At 32.8% G+C, this 23,094-nt stretch overlaps 1 protein-coding gene across 5 annotated transcripts in view; it reads left to right on the top strand.

Annotated features, from left to right (window-relative positions):
- The window catches only part of wwc3 (WWC family member 3), a 154,218-nt gene that overhangs the window by 98,176 nt on the left and 32,948 nt on the right, over positions 1-23,094 (top strand). For all 5 annotated transcript variants that reach the window (XM_061977532.2, XM_061977531.2, XM_061977530.2 and 2 more), the window contains 5 exons: positions 2,192-2,347; positions 5,565-5,626; positions 15,124-15,372; positions 18,740-18,829; positions 22,609-23,094. The exon at positions 22,609-23,094 is cut by the window's right edge and continues 53 nt beyond it. In XM_061977532.2, the coding sequence (XP_061833516.1) occupies positions 2,192-2,347; positions 5,565-5,626; positions 15,124-15,372; positions 18,740-18,829; positions 22,609-23,094 (1,043 nt within the window). The remainder of the gene's footprint in view (positions 1-2,191; positions 2,348-5,564; positions 5,627-15,123; positions 15,373-18,739; positions 18,830-22,608) is intronic.

The following is a 23,094-nucleotide window of genomic DNA, read 5'->3' as shown; positions in this document are numbered from 1 at the left end:
CATCATGCTAGGTTAGCAACACTAGCATAGCTATGTGAGCTACATGCTAAAATGACATTTTAACACCATGCTAGGCTAGCAGCACTAGCATAGCTATGTGAACTAAATGCTAACATTTTAATATCATGCTAGGTTAGCACCACTAGCATAACTATGTGAACTAAATGCTAACATTACAGTTTATCATCATGCTAGGTTAGCAACACCAGCATAGCGATGTGAGCTACATGTTAACATTACATTTTAACATCACACTAGGTTAGCACCACCAGCACAGCAATGTGATCTACATGCTAACATCGCACATTTTAATATCATGCTAAGTTAGCAACACCAGCATAGCTATGTGAGCTACATGCTAACATTACATTTTAACATCATGCTAGGTTAGCACCACCAGCACAGCAATGTGATCTACATGCTAACATTGCACATTTTATTATCATGCTAAGTTAGCAATACTAGCCTAGCTATGTGAGCTACATGCTGACATTACATTTTAACATCATGCTAGGTTAGCAACACTAGCATAACTATGTGAACTAAATGCTAACATTACATTTTAACATCATGCTAACTATGTGAACTAAATGCTTGCATTTTAATATTATGCTAGGTTAGCACCACTAGCATAACTATGTGAACTAAATGCTAACATTACATTTTAACATCATGCTAACTATGTGAACTAAATGCTAACATTACATTTTAACATCATGCTAGGCTAGCAACACTAGCATAGCGATGTGAGCTACATGCTAACATTACATTTTAACATCATGCTAGGGTAGCAACACTAGCATAGCTGTGAACTACATGCTAACATTACATTTTAACATCATGCTAGGTTAACAAAACTATCATATCTATGGGAGCTACATGCTAACATTATATTTTAACATCATGCTAGGTTAACAAAACTATCATATCTATGTGATCTACATGCTAACATTACATTTAACATCATGCTAGGTTAGCAACACTAGCATAGCTATGTGAGCTACATGCTAACATGACATTTTAACATCATGCTAGGTTAGCAACACTAGCATAGCTATGTGAACTAAATGCTAACATAACATTTTAACATCATGCTAGGTTAGCAGCACCAGCATAGTGATGTGATTTACATACTAACATTGCACATTTTAATATCATGCTAAGTTAGCAACACTAGCCTAGCTATGTGAGCTACATGCTAACTTTACATTTTAACATCATGTTAGGTTAGCAACACTAGCATAGCTATGTGAACTAAATGCTTACATTTTAATATCATGCTAGGTTAGCACCATTAGCATAACTATATGAAGTAAATGCTAACATTACATTTTAACATCATGCTAACTATGTAAACTAAATGCTAAAATTACATTTTAACATCATGCTAGGTTAGCAACACCAGCATAGCGATGTCAGCTACATGCTAACATTATATTTTATTATCATGCTAGGGTAGCAACACCAGCATAGCTGTGAACTACATGCTAACATTTTATATTTTAATATCATGCTAGGTTAGCACCACCAGCATAACTATGTGAACTAAATGCTAACATTACATTTAAACCTCATGCTAGGCTAGCAACACTAGCATAACTATGTGAGCTACATGCTAACATAATTTTTGTACGTCATGCTTGGTTAGCAACACCAGCATACCTATGTGAGCTACATGCTAACATGACATTTTAACATTGTGTTAGGCTAGCAACACTAGCATAGCTAAGTGAGCTACATGCTAATATTATTTATTTTACATCATGCTTGGTTAGCAACACTAGCATACCTATGTGAGCTACATGCTAACATGACATTTTAACATTGTGCTAGGCTAGCGACACTAGTATAGCTATGTGAGCTACATGCTAACATCATTATTTTTGCATCATGCTTGGTTAGCAACACTAGCATAGCTATGTGAGCTACATGCTAACATGACATTTTAACATCATGCTAGGTTAGCAACACTAGCATAGCTATGTGAGCTACATGCTAACATGACATTTTAACATCATGCTAGGTTAGCATACTAACTAGCGAACAACTCAATGATCAAACGAACAATTCCCACGTCTGTAAATGACTGGCCGATAGTTGACTTTATTTTTAAGATGTGTAGCGAAGACTGTTGTTGTGGGGGTTTTTTTACAGCTGAGTTTATGGTAATTTTTGGTGTATTTCTTGGCAGAGTCTGGCCAAGCTGACGGTGAACCTGCAAGGCAGTCTGAGTGCGGGCGACTCGGCTGGCGAGGCGGGCATCAACAGCGCTGGGGCGCCGTGCGAGCCGGGTGGCGGGCAGCAGCTGTACTGCGACTCCGGATGCCAGACTGACATCATGGGCGAGGTAGCACACTCTGCCCTGGCAACATTTTGCAAAAAAACCCCCATAAAAATACATCAAGAAACATAATTCGTAAACAAAAACAAAACTTTTAAATGCTCATGCTAGCCTCAACAAACCTCAGTTATATATTTTATTTATTTACTGTTAGCATTTTATATTTGTTTTAACAAATTTTGCATGTATAAGCCTTACAGATATTTTAGGGTTAGGGTTAAGGTTATATATTTTGCTACAGTACTTCACGCATTTAACTGTTAGCATGTTCAAATGTTAGCATGTTAGCATACTCGCTCTTTTGGCTGATTTTGCATGTGTAAGACTTATGTTCGAATGTTAGCATGATAACTTTTTAAGCCAATTTTGCATGTATAAACCTCGCAGTCAAATATTTCCCTGCTTAACATTAGATAACTGGTACCATTAGCATGCTAGCTTTGTTAGCTAATTTTGCATGTAGAAGCGTTCCAGTAAAATATGTTGTTCACTGTTAGCATGTTAAAAAGGTTTTTAGCATGTTAGCTTGACAGCTTTTTTTTTTATAGCTAATTTTGCATGAATAAGCCTTAAAGTCAAATATTTTGTGACTTCGTGCATGTTAACTGTTAGCATGTTAAAGTGTTAGCATGTAGCATGCTAGATTTTATAGCTAATTTTGCATGAATACTTCATGCATGTTAACTGTTAGTATGTTAAAGCGTTAGCATGTTAAAGTGTTAGCATGTAGCATGCTAGATTTTATAGCTAATTTTGCATGAATACTTCATGCATGTTAACTGTTAGCATGTTAAAGTGTTAGCATGTAGCATGCTAGCTTTTTTTTAGCTAATTTTGGATGAATAAGCCGTACAGTCAAATATTTTGCTACTTCATGCATGTCAACTGTTAGCATGTTGAATGCTAGATTTTATAGCTAATTTTGCATGAATAAGCATTATAGTCAATATTTTGTTACTTCATGCTTGTTAACTGTTAGCATGTTAAAACCATAGCAAGTTAGCAAGCTAGATTTTTTAAGCTAATTTTGCATGTATAAGCCTTGTTGTTCACTGTTAGCATGTTAAAAAGTTTTAGCATGTTAGCTTGATAACTTTTTTTTTTTAGCTAATTTTGCATGAATAAGCCTTAAAGTCAAATATTTTGCTACTTCATGCATATTAACTGTCAGCATGTTAAAGTGTTAGCATGTAGTATGCTAGATTTTATAGCTAATTTGGCATGAATACTTCATGCATGTTAACTGTTAGCACGTTAAAGCGTCAGCATGTAGCATGCTAACTTTTATAGCTAATTTATCATGAATAAGCCTTATAGTCAAATATTTTGTTACTTCATGCATGTTAACTGTTCTCATGTTAAAACCTTAGCATGTTAGCAAGCTAGCTTTTTTTAAACTAATTTTGCATGTATAAGCCTTGTTGTTCAAATTTAGCATGGTAAAAAGTTTTTAGCATGTTAGCTTGATAACTTTTTTTTTTTAGCTAATTTTGCATGAATAAGCCTTAAAGTCAAATATTTTGTGACTTCGTGCATGTTAACTGTTAGCATGTTAAAGTGTTAGCATGTAGCAGGCTAGATTTTATAGCTAATTTTGCATGAATACTTCATGCATGTTAACTGTTAGCATGTTAAAGCGTCAGCATGTAGCATGCTAGCTTTTATAGCTAATTTTTCATGAATAAGCATTATAGTCAACTATTTTGTTACTTCATGCATGTTAACTGTTAGCATGTTAAAACCTTAGCATGTTAGCAAGCTAGCTTTTTTAAGCTAATTTTGCATGTATAAGCCTTGTCGTTGACTGTTAGCATGTTAAAAAGTTTTCGCATGTTAGCTTGATAACTTTTTTTTAGCTAATTTTGCATGAATAAGCCTTAAAGTCAAATATTTTGTGACTTTGTGCATGTTAACTGTTAGCATGTTAAAGTGTTAGCATGTAGCATGCTAGATTTTATAGATAATTTTGCATGAATACTTGATGCATGTTAACTGTTAGCATGTTAAAGCGTCAGCATGTAGCATGCTAGCTTTTATAGCTAATTTATCATGAATAAGCCTTTTAGTCAAATATTTTGTTACTTCATGCATGTTAACTGTTAGCATGTTAAAACCTGAGCATGTTAGCAAGCTAGCTTTTTTTTAAAGCTTATTTTGCATGTATAAGCCTTGTTGTTCGCTGTTAGCATGTTAAAAAGTTTTTAGCATGTTAGCTTGATAACTTGTTTTTTTTAGCTAATTTGGCATGAATAAGCAGTCAAATATTTTCCTACTTTACACATTTTAACTGGTAGAATGTTCAAACTTTAGCATGCTAGCTTTGTTAGCTAATTTTGCATGTAGAAGCGTTCCAGTAAAATATGTTGTTTACTGTTAGCATGTTAAAAAAGTTTTTAGCATGTTAGCTTGATAGCTTTTTTTATAGCTAATTTTGCATGAATAAGCCTTAGAGTCAAATATTTTGCTACTTCATGCATGTTAACTGTTAGCATGTTAAAGTGTTAGCATGTAGCATGCTAGCTTTTATAGCTAATTTCGCATGAATAAGCCTTATAGTCAAATAATTTGCTACTTCATGCATGTTAACTGTTAGCATGTTAAAGCGTCAGCATGTAGCATGCTAGCTTTTATAGCTAATTTTGCATGAATAAGCCTTATAGTCAAATATTTTGCTACTTCATGCATGTTAACTGTTAGCATGTTAAAACGTTAGCAAGTTAGCATGCTAGCTTTTATAGCTAATTTTTCATGAATAAGCCTTATAGTCAAATATTTTGCTACTTCATCATGTTAACTGTTAGAATGTTAAAATGTTAGCAAGTTAGCATGCTAGCTTTTATAGCTAATTTTGCATGAATAAGCCTTATAGGCAAATTTTTTTTTTTAGCTAATTTTGCAGGTATACACATTTTATTACCTGACGCTGTCTGGCTAGCATGCTAACTGTTAGTGTTTCAGTCTACTCAAAGGTATATTGTTACATTTTCATATATTAAATATGCTAAACTCAATCAAATATATGCTAACTACTAGTATATATATATATATATATATATATATATATATATATATATATATATATATATATATATATATATATAGCATCTAATAATATATAACTTTATTAATTCAAAAAAGCCAAAAAAAAAGTCAAATCTTTCAGTGTTGTTGCCTCATGAAGTCCATTTCCTTTGCTCTCATATGTGATGATGTCGCCGCTAAGGACTCCTCCCACCTGGTAGACAAAGTCAAAGTCAGCTGGCAGTACGAGGAGGCCAAGAAGAAGTAAGTGTTTTTACAAGACATTAGCATAAAATTTTGCAGTACATTAGCATTGCATTTCTACACTCCATTAGCATAGTACATTTTTTTTGCAACGTTATATAGCATTTTTACACCAAATTAACGTAACATTTTCATTCTATATTTTTACAGCGCCTTAGCATGACATTTTTACAGTATATTAGCCTTGCATTTTTACACCCTATTAGCATAATATTTTTACTCTGTATTAGCATACCATTTTTAACATTACATTAGCGTGACATTTTTACAGCACATTAGCATGGCATTTTTATGCAACTTTAGCATAACATTTTACACAACATTAGCACAACATTTTTACGTGAAATCAGCATCACAATTTTTTGCAACGCATTAGCCTTCCATTTTTACACCCCGTTAGCAAAACATTTTTATGCATTTAGCATATAATTTTTACACCACATTAGAATTAAATGTTTAGTCTATATTACCATACCATTTTTTTAACATCAGCATTTAGCATAGCATTTTTACACCACATTAGCATAATATTTTTACTAATTTTTAACATTAAATTAGCGTGACAGTTTTTACAGCACATTAGCATGACATTTTTATGCAATTTTAGCACAACATTTTTACGTAAAATTAGCATGGCAATTTTTTTTACAACATATTAGCCTTCCATTTTTACACCCCATCAGCAAAACATTTTTATGCATTTAACATATAATTTTTACACCACATTAGAATAAAATATTTAGTCTATATTAGCATACCATTTTTTTAACATCACTTTAGCATGGCATTTTCACGTCACATTAGCTTTGCAATTTTACACCCCATTAGCCAAACATTTGTATGCATTTAGCATAGCATTTTTACACCACATTAGCATAATGTTTTAACTCATTTTTAACATTACATTAGCGTGACATTTTTACAGCACATTAGCATGGCATTTTTATGCAACTTTAGCATAACATTTTACACAACATTAGCACAACATTTTTACGTGAAATCAGCATGGCAATTTTTTGCAACGCATTAGCCTTCCATTTTTACACCCCATTAGCAAAACATTTTTATGCACTTAGCATATCATTTTTACACCACATTAGAATTAAATGTTTAGTTTATATTACCACACCATTGTTTAAACATCAGCATTTAGCATAGCATTTTTACACCACATTAGCATAATATTTGTACTCATTTTTAACATTAAATTAGCGTGACAGTTTTACAGCACATTAGCATGACATTTTTATGCAACTTTAGCACAACATTTTAACGTGATATTAGCATGGCAATTTTTTGCAACAAATTAGCCTTCTATTTTTACACCCCGATAGCAAAACATTTTTATGCATTTAGCATATCATTTTTACACCACATTGGAATTACATTTTTAGTCTATATTAGCATACCATTTTTTTAACATCACTTTATCATGACATTTTTACGTCACACTAGCCTTGCAATTTTACACCCCTTCAGCAAAACATTTTTATGCATTTAACATATAATTTTTTACACCACATTAGAATAAAATATTTAGTCTATATTAGCATACCATTTTTTTAACATCACTTTAGCATGACATTTTTACGTGAAATCAGCATGGCAATTTTTACACCCCATTAGCCAAACATGTTTATGCATTTAGCATAGTATTTTTACACCACATTAGCATAATGTTTTTACTCATTTTTAACATTACATTAGCGTGACATTTTTACAGCACATTAGCATGACATTTTTATGCAACTTTAGCATAACATTTTACACAACAATAGCACAACGTTTTTACGTGAAATTAGCATGGCAATTTTTTGCAACACATTAGCCTTCCATTTTTACACCCCGTTAGCAAAACATTTTTATGCATTTAGCATATAATTTTTACACCACATTAGAATTAAATGTTTAGTCTATATTACCATACCATTGTTTTAACATCAGCATTTAGCATAGCATTTTTACACCACATTAGCATAATATTTTTACTCATTTTTAACATTAAATTAGCGTGACAGTTTTACAGCACATTAGCATGACATTTTTATGCAATTTTAGCACAACATTTTTACGTAAAATTAGCATGGCAATTTTTTGCAACACATTAGCCTTCCATTTTTACACCCCGTTAGCAAAACATTTTTATGCATTTAACATATAATGTTTACACCACATTAGAATAAAATATTTAGTCTATATCAGCATATAATTTTTTTAACATCACTTTAGCATGACATTTTTACGTCACATTAGCTTTGCAATTTTACACCCCATTAGCCAAACATTTTTATGCATTTAGCATAGCATTTTTACACCACATTAGCATACTGTTTTTACTCATTTTTAACATTACATTAGCGTGACATTTTTACAGCACATTAGCATGACATTTTTATGCAACTTTAGCATAACATTTTACACAACATTAGCACAACATTTTTACGTGAAATCAGCATGGCAATTTTTTACAACACATTAGCCTTCCATTTTTACACCCCATTAGCAAAACATTTTTATGCATTTAGCATATAATTTTTACACCACATTAGATTTAAATGTTTAGTCTATATTACCATACCATTTTTTTAACATCAGCATTTAGCATAGCATTTTTACACCACATTAGCATAATATTTTTACTCATTTTTAACATTACATCAGCGTGACATTTTTACAGCACATTAGCATGACATTTTTATGCAACTTTTGCAAAACATTTTACACAACATTAGCACAACATTTTTACGTGAAATTATTATGGCAATTTTTTACAACACATTAGCCTTCCATTTTCACACCACATTAGCACAACATTTTTACATGAAATTATTATGGCAATTTTTTACAACACATTAGTCTTCCATTTTCACACCCCATTAGCAAAACATTTTTATGCATTTAGCATATAATTTTTACACCGCATTAGAATTAGATGTTTAGTCTATATTACCATACCATTGTTTTAACATCAGCATTTAGCATAGCATTTTTACACCACATTAGCATACTATTTTTACTCATTTTTAACATTACATTAGCGTGACATTCTTACAGCACATAAGCAGGACATTTTTATACAACTTTATTACAACATTTTTACGTAAAATTAGCATGGCAATTTTTTGCAACACATTAGCCTTCCATTTTTTACACCCCGTTAGCAAAACAGTTTTATGCATTTAACATATAATTTTTACACCACATTAGAATAAAATATTTAGTCTATATTAGCATACCATTTTTTTAACATCACTTTAGCATGACATTTTTACGTCACATTAGCTTTGCAATTTTACACCCCATTAGCCAAACATTTTTATGCCTTTAGCAGAGCATTTTTACACCACATTAGCATAATATTTTTACTCATTTTTAACATTACATTAGCGTGACATTTTTACAGCACATTAGCATGACATTTTTATGCAACTTTAGCATAACATTTTACACAACATTAGCACAACATTTTTACGTGAAACCAGCATGGCAATTTTTTGCAACACATTAGCCTTCCATTTTTACACCCCATTAGCAAAACATTTTTATGCATTTAGCATATCATTTTTACATCACATTAGGATTAAATGTTTAGTCTATATTACCATACCATTTTTTTAACATCAGCATTTAGCATAGCATTTTTACACCACATTAGCATAATATTTTTACTCATTTTTAACATTAAATTAGCGTGACCGTTTTACAGCACATTAGCATGACATTTTTATGCAACTTTAGCACAACATTTTAACGTGAAATTAGCATGGCAATTTTTTGCAACACATAAGCCTTCCATTTTTACACCCCGATAGCAAAACATTTTTATGCATTTAGCATATCATTTTTACACCACATTGGAATTACATTTTTAGTCTATATTAGCATACCATTTTTTTAACATCACTTTAACATGACGTTTTTACGTCACACTAGCCTTGCAATTTTACACCCCATCAGCAAAACATTTTTATGCATTTAACATATAATTTTTACACCACATTAGAATAAAATATTTAGTCTATATTAGCATACCATTTTTTAACATCACTTTAGCATGACATTTTTACGTCACATTAGCTTTGCAATTTTACACCCCATTAGCCAAACATGTTTATGCATTTAGCATAGTATTTTTACACCACATTAGCATAATGTTTTTACTCATTTTTAACATTACATTAGCGTGACATTTTTACAGCACATTAGCATGACATTTTTATGCAACTTTAGCATAACATTTTACACAACAATAGCACAACGTTTTTACGTGAAATTAGCATGGCAATTTTTTGCAACACATTAGCCTTCCATTTTTACACCCCGTTAGCAAAACATTTTTATGCATTTAGCATATAATTTTTACACCACATTAGAATTAAATGTTTAGTCTATATTACCATACCATTGTTTTAACATCAGCATTTAGCATAGCATTTTTACACCACATTAGCATAATATTTTTACTCATTTTTAACATTAAATTAGCGTGACAGTTTTACAGCACATTAGCATGACATTTTTATGCAATTTTAGCACAACATTTTTACGTAAAATTAGCATGGCAATTTTTTGCAACACATTAGCCTTCCATTTTTACACCCCGTTAGCAAAACATTTTTATGCATTTCACATATAATGTTTACACCACATTAGAATAAAATATTTAGTCTATATCAGCATATAATTTTTTTAACATCACTTTAGCATGACATTTTTACGTCACATTAGCTTTGCAATTTTACACCCCATTAGCCAAACATTTTTATGCATTTAGCATAGCATTTTTACACCACATTAGCATACTGTTTTTACTCATTTTTAACATTACATTAGCGTGACATTTTTACAGCACATTAGCATGACATTTTTATGCAACTTTAGCATAACATTTTACACAACATTAGCACAACATTTTTACGTGAAATCAGCATGGCAATTTTTTACAACACATTAGCCTTCCATTTTTACACCCCATTAGCAAAACATTTTTATGCATTTAGCATATAATTTTTACACCACATTAGATTTAAATGTTTAGTCTATATTACCATACCATTTTTTTAACATCAGCATTTAGCATAGCATTTTTACACCACATTAGCATAATATTTTTACTCATTTTTAACATTACATCAGCGTGACATTTTTACAGCACATTAGCATGACATTTTTATGCAACTTTTGCAAAACATTTTACACAACATTAGCACAACATTTTTACGTGAAATTATTATGGCAATTTTTACAACACATTAGCCTTCCATTTTCACACCCCATTAGCACAACATTTTTACGTGAAATTATTATGGCAATTTTTTACAACACATTAGTCTTCCATTTACACACCCCATTAGCAAAACATTTTTATGCATTTAGCATATAATTTTTACACCGCATTAGAATTAGATGTTTAATCTATATTACCATACCATTGTTTTAACATCAGCATTTAGCATAGCATTTTTACACCACATTAGCATACTATTTTTACTCATTTTTAACATTACATTAGCGTGATATTCTTACAGCACATAAGCAGGACATTTTTATACAACTTTATTACAACATTTTTACATAAAATTAGCATGGCAATTTTTTGCAACACATTAGCCTTCCATTTTTTACACCCCATTAGCAAAACAGTTTTATGCATTTAACATATAATTTTTACACCACATTAGAATAAAATATTTAGTCTATATTAGCATACCATTTTTTTAACATCACTTTAGCATGACATTTTTACGTCACATTAGCTTTGCAATTTTACACCCCATTAGCCAAACATTTTTATGCCTTTAGCAGAGCATTTTTACACCACATTAGCATAATATTTTTACTCATTTTTAACATTACATTAGCGTGACATTTTTACAGCACATTAGCTTGACATTTTTATGCAACTTTAGCATAACATTTTACACAACATTAGCACAACATTTTTACGTGAAACCAGCATGGCAATTTTTTGCAACACATTAGCCTTCCATTTTTACACCCCATTAGCAAAACATTTTTATGCATTTAGCATATCATTTTTACATCACATTAGAATTAAATGTTTAGTCTATATTACCATACCATTTTTTTAACATCAGCATTTAGCATAGCATTTTTACACCACATTAGCATAATATTTTTACTCATTTTTAACATTAAATTAGCGTGACAGTTTTACAGCACATTAGCATGACAGTTTTACAGCACATTAGCATGACATTTTTATGCAACTTTAGCACAACATTTTTACGTGAAATTAGCATGGCAATTTTTTGCAACACATTAGCCTTCCATTTTTACACCCCGTTAGCAAAACATTTTTATGCATTTAGCATATCATTTTTACACCACATTAGAATTACATTTTTAGTCTATATTAGCATACCATTTTTTTAACCTCACTTTAACATGACATTTTTACGTCACACTAGCCTTGCAATTTTACACCCCATTAGCAAAACATTTTTACGCCTTTAGCATAGCATTTTTACACCACATTAGCATGACATTTTTACAGCACATTAGCCTTGCATTTTTAGCACCCCATTAGCAAAAAATGTTTGCGCAACTTTATCATAGCGTTTTTACACCACATTAGCGTAAAAATTGTACTCTATATTAGCATAGCATTTTTGCAAATATAGCATGACTGTTTTACACTACATGGCCACCCTACAACCACAGGACACTTCATTAGGCACCCTTGTACAATATGATATTATTCATAATAGAGCTTTATATAAATAATAATAGTGTACACGTCATCTGCCTCATATACTGACAATAAATTATTAAATTTAATAATATTTTGGTTAGTTTAATATCACATCAATTTATTTTTTACACTTCTTTTTTTGGCAATAAGTATCTCTTGCCCTCTTCTTCCACAGGGTGGCACTGTTTAGCAAAAGAGTCACATAACGACATCCGTCGGATGATAAGTTGTGCGTTCCATCTGGAAACATGTCGCCAGAATAGTCCAAGCTTTATTGCTGTGATTCATGTTGCCGTGGTAACTGTTAGCATAACATCAGGGATGCCTGAGTCACTGTGTGTCATAAACACAGTTCGCGCAGCTAGCTTGTTTTGACAGCTTGTAATTGGCGACTAGAAAAACAATGCACACAGTGCCGCCTTTTGGCAGGTAGAATGTGTTACTCACGCTGTAGATATGCTATCAACACGCTGTAAACATGCTATAAACATAATGTAAACATTCTATAAACATGCTGTACACATACTGTAAGTATGCTATAAATATACTGTAAACATTCTGTAAATATGCTGTAAACGTAATGTAAACATGCTGTAAAAATAGTATAAATGTGCTGTAAACATTTTATAAACATATTAAAAAACTGCTTTAAACAAACAGCAAGAATGATTTTAACATGTTGTACACATACTGTAAACATTTTATAAACATGCTATAAATATACTGTAAATATGCTGTAAATATACTATAAACACAATGTAAACATGCTGCTAACATACTGTAAATATGCTGTAAAAATACTTTAAACACAATGTAAACATGCTGCTAACATATTGTAAATATTCTGTAAAAATACTTTGAACACAATGTAAACATGCTGCTAACATACTGTAAAAATGCTATAAACAAGCTGTATACACGCTGGAAACATACTATAAACATGTTTTAAAACATGCTATAAACTTACTGTAAACATTACATAAGCGTATTGTAAACATTATATAAACAAACTGTATACATATTGTAAAGATGATGTAAAAAAAAACTGTACACATAATGTAAACATGCTGTAAACATAATGTAAACAAACTAAACATAATGTTAACAAGCTGTACACATAAAGTAAACACAATGTTAACAAGTTGTAAACATAATGTAAACAAACTGTAAATATGATATAAACCAACTATAAACATAATGTACAAAAAGCTTTAAACATGATACAAACAAACTGTAAACATGATATAAACAATGTCAACAAGCTGTAAAGATAATATAAACATACTGTAAACATAATGTAAACATAATATAAACATACTGTAAACACAATGTAAACAAACTGTAAACATAATGTTAACAAGATGTAAACATAATGTAAACAAACTATATAATAATGTAAACAAACTGTACACATAATGTTAGCAAACTGTAAACATGATATAAACAAACTGTGAACATGATATAAACAAACTATAAACATGTTGTAAACAAACTGTTAACATAATGTTAACAAGTTGTAAACATACTGCAAACATAATGTAAACAAATTGTAAACATGATATAAACAATTTGTAAATATGATATAAACAAACTGTAAACATAATTCAAACAACCTGTACACAATGTAAACAAACTGTAAACATGATATAAACAAACTGTAAACATAACGTAGACACACTGTAAACAAGATATAAACAAACTGTAGACATAATGTAAACAAACTGTATACGCGATTTAAACAAACTGTAAACATGATGTAAACAAACTGTATAGTGTAAACAAACTGTGAACATGATATCAACAAACTGTAAACATAATGTAAACATTCTTTAAACATAGTGTGAGCATACTGTAAACAAACTGTAAACACAATGTCAACACGATATAAACAAACTATACACAATGTAAACAAACTGTAAACAAACTGTACACATAATATAAACAAATTGTACACAATGTAAACAAACTGTAAACATAATGTAAACACACTGTAAACATGATATAAACAAACTGCAAACATAATGTAAACAAACTGTAAACATAATGTAAACAAATGCTACACACAATGTAAACAAACTGTAAACACGATTTAAACAAACTGGAAACGTGATGTAAGCAAACTATAAACATGTTTTACACATTATGTAAACAAACTGTGAAATGATATAAACAAACTGTAAACATAATGTAAGCATACTGTAAACATAATGTAAGCATACTGTAAACATAATGTAAACATAATGTACACACAATATAAACAAACTCTACACATAATGTAAACAAACTGTGAACATGATATAAACAAACTGTAAACATAATGTAAACAAACTGTAAACATAATGTACACACAATATAAACAAACTCTACACATAATGTAAACAAACTGTAAACATGATGTAAACAAACTCTATACATAATGTAAACAAACTGTAAACATGATATAAACAAACTCTACACATGATATAAACAAACTGTAAACATGATATAAACAAACTGTAAACATAATGTAAACAAACTGTAAAAATAATGTTTACTGTAAAAATAATGTTTACATTATGTGTAAACAAACTGTAAACATGATGTAAACAAACTCTACACATGATATAAACAAACAGTAAACATGATGTAAACAAACTATACACATGATATAAACAAACTGTAAACATGATATTTAAAAAAACTGTAAACATGATATAAACAAACTGTAAACATGATGTAAACAAACAGTAAACATGATGTAAACACACTGTGCAATGTTGCGGTTCCCCTCTCCCGCCACCAGGGTGCAGAGCATCCAGCACCAGCTGGCGCAGCTAGACAGTGAGAGTTGGTCGGGGCGTGCTGAGGCGGAGCGTGACCGTGACTTAGTGCAGCTCCTGCGGGAGAAGGAGGTCCTCCTGCAGGAGCTCAGTCTGGTCAGCAGGCAGCGGCACACACCTGACACCCTCATGCAGCTGGAGGAGGAGCGACGCCGTCTGGAGGAAGAGGTGCAGAGAGCACACGCCTTGCAGAACCAGGGAGCCAATCAGAGGTGAGAAGTACTACCTCTACTACTACTACTACTACTACTATGACTGATAGTACGACTACTCTGAGCAACACCTGGATGTGATGTCAATAAATATCTTCATAGTACTATATACTACTACTACTATTACTACGACTACTACTACTGCTATTACTACTAGTACTATTACTACTACTATTACTACTACTACTACTACTACTACTGATAGTACAACTACTCTGAACAACACCTGGATGTGATGTCAACAAATATCTTCATAGTACTGAATACTACTACTACTACTACTACTACTATTACTACTTCTGATAGTACAACTACTCTGAGCAACACCTGGATGTGATGTCAACAAATATCTTCATAGTACTGAATACTACTACTATTACTACTACCACTATTACTACTACGACTACTACTGCTACTACTACTACTCTTACTACTACTACTATTACTACTACGACGACGACGACGACTACTACTACTATGACTGATAGTACGACTACTCTGAGCAACACCTGGATGTGATGTCAACGAATATCTTCATAGTACTGTATACTACTACGACGACGACGACTACTACTACTACTGATAGTATGACTACTCTGAGCAACACCTGGATGTGATGTCAACAAATATCTTCATAGTACTATATCTACTACTACTATTTCTACTACTACTACTACTACTATTGCTACTAGTACTATTACTACTACTACTACTATTACTACTACTGATAGTACAACTACTCTGAGCAACACCTGGATGTGATGTCAACAAATATCTTCATAGTACTGAATACTACTACTACTACTACTATTATTACTACTACTACTATTACTACCACGACGATGACGATTACTACTGATAGTACGACTACTCTGAGCAACACCTGGATGTGATGTCAACAAATATCTTCATAGTACTGTATACTACTACTACTACTACTACTGATAGTACAACTACTCTGAGCAACACCTGGATGTGATGTCAACAAATATCTTAATAGTACTGTATACTATTACTACCACTACTACTACTACAACTATGACTGATAGTACGACTACTCTGAGCAACACCTGGACGTGATGTCAACAAACCTCTTCATAGTACTGGATACTACTACTACTACAATTACCACTACTACTACTACTACTATGACTGATAGTACGACTACTCTGAGTAACACCTAGACGTGATGTCAACAAATATCTTCATAGTACTGTATATACCACTACTACTATTACTACTAATACTTCTACTACTACTACTACTACTATGACTGATAGTACGAGTACTCTGAGCAACACCTGGACATGATGTCAACAAATATCTTCATAGTACTGTATACTACTACTACTACTACTACTACTATGACTGATAGTTTGACTACTGTGAGCAACACCTGGATGTGATGTCAACAAACCTCTTCATAGTACTGGATACTACTACTACTACTATTACCACTACTACTACTACTACTATGACTGATAGTACGACTACTGTGAGTAACACCTGGACGTGATGTCAACAAACCTCTTCATAGTACTGGATACTACTAATACTACTATTACCACTACTACTACTACTACTATGACTGATAGTACGACTACTCTGAGCAACACCTAGACGTGATGTCAACAAATATCTTCATAGTACTGTATACCACTACTACTATTACTACTAATACTTCTACTTCTACTACTACTACTACTACTATGACTGATAGTACGAGTACTCTGAGCAACACCTGGACATGATGTCAACAAATATCTTCATAGTACTGTTTACTACTACTACTACTACTACTACTACTACTACTATGACTGATAGTACGACTACTCTGAGCAACACCTGGACGTGATGTCAACAAATATCTTCAACGTACTGTTTACTACTAATACTACTACTACTATTACTACTACTACTTCTACTACTACTACTACTACTACTACTACTACTACTATGACTGATAGTACGACTACTGTGAGCAACACCTGGCTGCTACTACTACTACTACTACGACGACGACTACTGTGAGCAACACCTGAACGTCACCTCAACAAATATCCTAATAGTAGTCAACATACTGGATACTACTATCACTGCTACCACTGCTACTACTACTACTGCTGCTACTACTACTACTATCACTGATACTACGACTACCAGTACTACTGCTACTATCATTACTACTACTATAACTGATACTACGACTACCACTGCTGCTACTACCACTACTACTACGACTGATACTACAACTACCACTATCACTGCTACTACTACAAATGCTTCTACTACTACTACTGCTACTATTGTATGTCTAGTTGTTCTTACATTAGAACTTGAAGTAATAGGAGTAGTACTAATACTTATGGTAGTAGAATAAGTGGTTATAGTAGTACTTGTATTAGTAGTAGCAGTGGTTATAGAAGTACTTATAGTAGTAGTATTACTTATAGTAATAGCAGAATAATTAGTTACAGTAGCAATACTACTTAAATAGTAGTAGTTATAGTAGTACTTGTAATAGTAGTAGTACTTATAGTCGTAGTGTGATTAGAAGTAGTTGTAGTATTTGTCGTAGTTGTACTTATAGTAGACCTTGGAGTGTTAATAGTAGTACTTAAGTTGTAGAAGTTGTTATAGTAGTGCTTGTATTAGTATTAATACTTTAGTAGTAGTAATAGTTCTAGTAGTGCTTATAGTAACGATACTAGTAGTACTTACAGTAGTAGTTCTACAAGTGCTTATATTAGTAGTTCTAGTAGTGCTTATACTAGTAGTACTTATAGTAGTAGTTCTACTAGTTCTTATAGTAGTGATAATAATAGTGCTTATAGTAGTAGTACTTATAGTGGTAGTTCTACTAGTGCTTATGGTAGTGATAATAGTGCTTATAGTAGTACTTCTAGTAGTGATTATAGTAATGATACTAGTAGTGCTTATAGTAGTAGTTCTAGTAGTACTTATAGTAGTAGTTCTAGTGTGCTTATACTAGTAGTACTTATAGTAGTAGTTCTACTAATGCTTATAGTAGTGATGATAATAATAGTGCTTATAGTAGTAGTTATGGTTGTACTTATAGTAGTAATTATAGTAATGATACTAGTAGTGATTATAGTAGTACTTATAGTAGTAGTTTTAGTAGTGCTTATAGTAATGATACTAGTAGTGCTTAGTAGTAGTTCTAGTAATGATACTAGTAGTAATTATAGTAGTTATAGTACTGCTTATGGTAGTGATACTAGTAGTACTTATAGTGGTAGTTCTAGTATAGTAGTAGTTCTAGTAGTGCGTATAGTAAGGATACTAGTAGTACTTACAGTAGTACTATTCAAGGCCTGGATAACATGATGATGTTGTTGTTGTTCAGGATGCTGCAGCAGGAGAAGAGGAACGTGTTGCTGAGACAGTTGGAAGAAGCAACACGTATTACTACTTATATACACTCACAGCTTAAAAGGTACTACTACTTATATACACTCACAGCTTAAAAGGTACTACTACTTATATACACTCACAGCTTAAAAGGTACTACTACTTATATACACTCACAGCTTAAAAGGTACTACTACTTATATACACTCACAGCTTAATGGGTACTACTACTTATATACACTCACAGCTTAATGGGTACTACTACTTATATACACTCACAGCTTAAAAGGTACTACAACTTATATACACTCACAGTATAAAAGGTACTACTACTTATATACACTCACAGCTTAAAAGGTACTACTACTTATATACACTCACAGCTTAAAAGGTACTACTACTTATATACACTCACAGCTTAAAAGGTACTACTTATATACGCTCACAGCTTAAAAGGTACTACTACTTATATACACTCACAGCTTAATGGGTACTACTACTTATATACACTCACAGCTTAATGGGTACTACTACTTATATACACTCACAGCTTAAAAGGTACTACAACTTATATACACTCACAGTATAAAAGGTACTACTACTTATATACACTCACAGCTTAAAAGGTACTACTACTTATATACACTCACAGCTTAAAAGGTACTACTACTTATATACACTCACAGCTTAAAGGGTACTACTACTTATATACACTCACAGCTTAAAAGGTACTACTACTTATATACACTCACAGCTTAATGGGTACTACTACTTATATACACTCACAGCTTAATGGGTACTACTACTTATATACACTCACAGCTTAAAAGGTACTACAACTTATATACACTCACAGTTTAAAAGGTACTACTACTTATATACACTCACAGCTTAAAAGGTACTACTACTTATATACACTCACAGTTTAAAGGGTACTACTACTTATATACACTCACAGCTTAAAAGGTACTACTACTTATATACACTCACAGCTTAAAAGGTACTACTACTTATATACACTCACAGCTTAAAAGGTACTACTTATATACACTCACAGCTTAAAAGGTACTACTACTTATATACACTCACAGCTTAAAAGGTACTACTACTTATATACACTCACAGCTTAAAGGGTACTACTACTTATATACACTCACAGCTTAAAAGGTACTACTACTTATATACACTCACAGCTTAAAAGGTACTACTACTTATATACACTCACAGCTTAAAAGGTACTACTACTTATATACACTCACAGCTTAAAAGGTACTACTACTTATATACACTCACAGCTTAATGGGTACTACTACTTATATACACTCACAGCTTAATGGGTACTACTACTTATATACACTCACAGCTTAATGGGTACTACTACTTATATACACTCACAGCTTAAAAGGTACTACAACTTATATACACTCACAGTATAAAAGGTACTACTACTTATATACACTCACAGCTTAAAAGGTACTACTACTTATATACACTCACAGCTTAAAAGGTACTACTACTTATATACACTCACAGCTTAAAAGGTACTACTTATATACGCTCACAGCTTAAAAGGTACTACTACTTATATACACTCACAGCTTAATGGGTACTACTACTTATATACACTCACAGCTTAATGGGTACTACTACTTATATACACTCACAGCTTAAAAGGTACTACAACTTATATACACTCACAGTATAAAAGGTACTACTACTTATATACACTCACAGCTTAAAAGGTACTACTACTTATATACACTCACAGCTTAAAAGGTACTACTACTTATATACACTCACAGCTTAAAGGGTACTACTACTTATATACACTCACAGCTTAAAAGGTACTACTACTTATATACACTCACAGCTTAATGGGTACTACTACTTATATACACTCACAGCTTAATGGGTACTACTACTTATATACACTCACAGCTTAAAAGGTACTACAACTTATATACACTCACAGTTTAAAAGGTACTACTACTTATATACACTCACAGCTTAAAAGGTACTACTACTTATATACACTCACAGTTTAAAGGGTACTACTACTTATATACACTCACAGCTTAAAAGGTACTACTACTTATATACACTCACAGCTTAAAAGGTACTACTACTTATATACACTCACAGCTTAAAAGGTACTACTTATATACACTCACAGCTTAAAAGGTACTACTACTTATATACACTCACAGCTTAAAAGGTACTACTACTTATATACACTCACAGCTTAAAGGGTACTACTACTTATATACACTCACAGCTTAAAAGGTACTACTACTTATATACACTCACAGCTTAAAGGGTACTACTACTTATATACACTCACAGCTTAAAAGGTACTACTACTTATATACACTCACAGCTTAAAAGGTACTACTACTTATATACACTCACAGCTTAAAAGGTACTACTACTTATATACACTCACAGCTTAAAGGGTACTACTACTTATATACACTCACAGCTTAAAAGGTACTACTACTTATATACACTCACAGCTTAAAGGGTACTACTACTTATATACACTCACAGCTTAAAAGGTACTACTACTTATATACACTCACAGCTTAAAGGGTACTACTACTTATATACACTCACAGCTTAAAAGGTACTACTACTTATATACACTCACAGCTTAAAGGGTACTACTACTTATATACACTCACAGCTTAAAAGGTACTACTACTTATATACACTCACAGCTTCAAAGGTACTACTACTTATATACACACAGCTTAAAAGGTACTACTACTTATATACACTCACAGCTTAAAAGGTACTACTACTTATATACACTCAGAGCTTAAAAGGTACTACTACTTATATACACTCACAGCTTAAAGGGTACTACTACTTATATACACTCACAGCTTAAAAGGTACTACTACTTATATACACTCACAGCTTAAAGGGTACTACTACTTATATACACTCACAGCTTAAAAGGTACTACTACTTATATACACTCACAGCTTCAAAGGTACTACTACTTATATACACACAGCTTAAAAGGTACTACTACTTATATACACTCACAGCTTAAAAGGTACTACTACTTATATACACTCAGAGCTTAAAAGGTACTACTACTTATATACACTCACAGCTTAAAGGGTACTACTACTTATATACACTCACAGCTTAAAAGGTACTACTACTTATATACACTCACAGCTTAAAGGGTACTACTACTTATATACACTCACAGCTTAAAAGGTACTACTACTTATATACACTCACAGCTTAAAAGGTACTACTACTTATATAAATTCACAGCTTAAAAGGTACTACTACTTATATACACTCACCCTAAAAAGGTACTACAACTTATATACACTCGCGGCTTAAAAGGTACTACTAGTTATATGCACTCACACTTAAAAAGTACTACAACTTATTTACACTCACACTAAAAAGATACTACAACTTATATACACTCACACTTAAAAAGGTACTACAACTTATATACACTCACACTAAAAAAGTACTACTACTTATTTACACTCACAGCTTAAAACTTAAAAGGTACTATTACTTATATACACTCACACTTAAAAAGTACTTCAACTTATATACACTCACACGTAAAAAGTACTACAACTTATATACACTCACTTAAAAAGTACTACAACTTGTATACACTCACACTTAAAAAGTACTACAACTTATTTACACTCACACTTAAAAAGTACTACAACTTATTTACACTCACACTAAAAAAGTACTACAACTTATATAGAAAAAGTACTACAACTTATATACACTCGCAGATAAAAATGTACAAGACTGTATTTTATTTCCAATTTGGAAGTGGTCTCTCTCACTTCCTGTTTCCTGTCACATGACCAGCATGTCGGCCAGTTCCCTGACGGTGTCGTCCAGCAGCAGCCGAGGCTCGCTGGCGTCCAGTCGGGGCTCGCTGGCGTCCAGCCGAGGCTCGCTCAGCTCCATCAGCTTCAGCGACATCTACGGCGTCCCTCAGTACGAGCGCCACGACGGGGCGGCCGACACGCTGGAGCCGCACCTGCGCTACCTGCTGCCCCCGGAGGTGGTGTCCAGGGACTGCACCTTGTACAGCCCGGAGGCGTTGGGCCAGAGCAAAGCCAAGCGCTCCCACGACACGCCTCAGTCGCTGGCGTCCTTGTCCTCGCGCTCCTCGCTGTCCTCGCTGTCCCCGCCCAGCTCCCCCATGGACACGCCCTACCTCTCCGCCCCCCAGGACTGCCCCCTCACCCAGATGACGGAGGAGTACATGGAGCAGGCGGGCCGCGGGCTGTTGGAGGGCCTGCGGGCGCAGTCCCAGTCGCAGGACCCCGCCGCCCTCGCCGCCGGGCA

Source organism: Nerophis lumbriciformis, linkage group LG18, assembly GCF_033978685.3.
Source record: "Nerophis lumbriciformis linkage group LG18, RoL_Nlum_v2.1, whole genome shotgun sequence".
NCBI classification, from domain to species: Eukaryota; Metazoa; Chordata; class Actinopteri; order Syngnathiformes; family Syngnathidae; genus Nerophis; species Nerophis lumbriciformis.
This window is presented reverse-complemented; position numbering and strand designations above follow the sequence as displayed.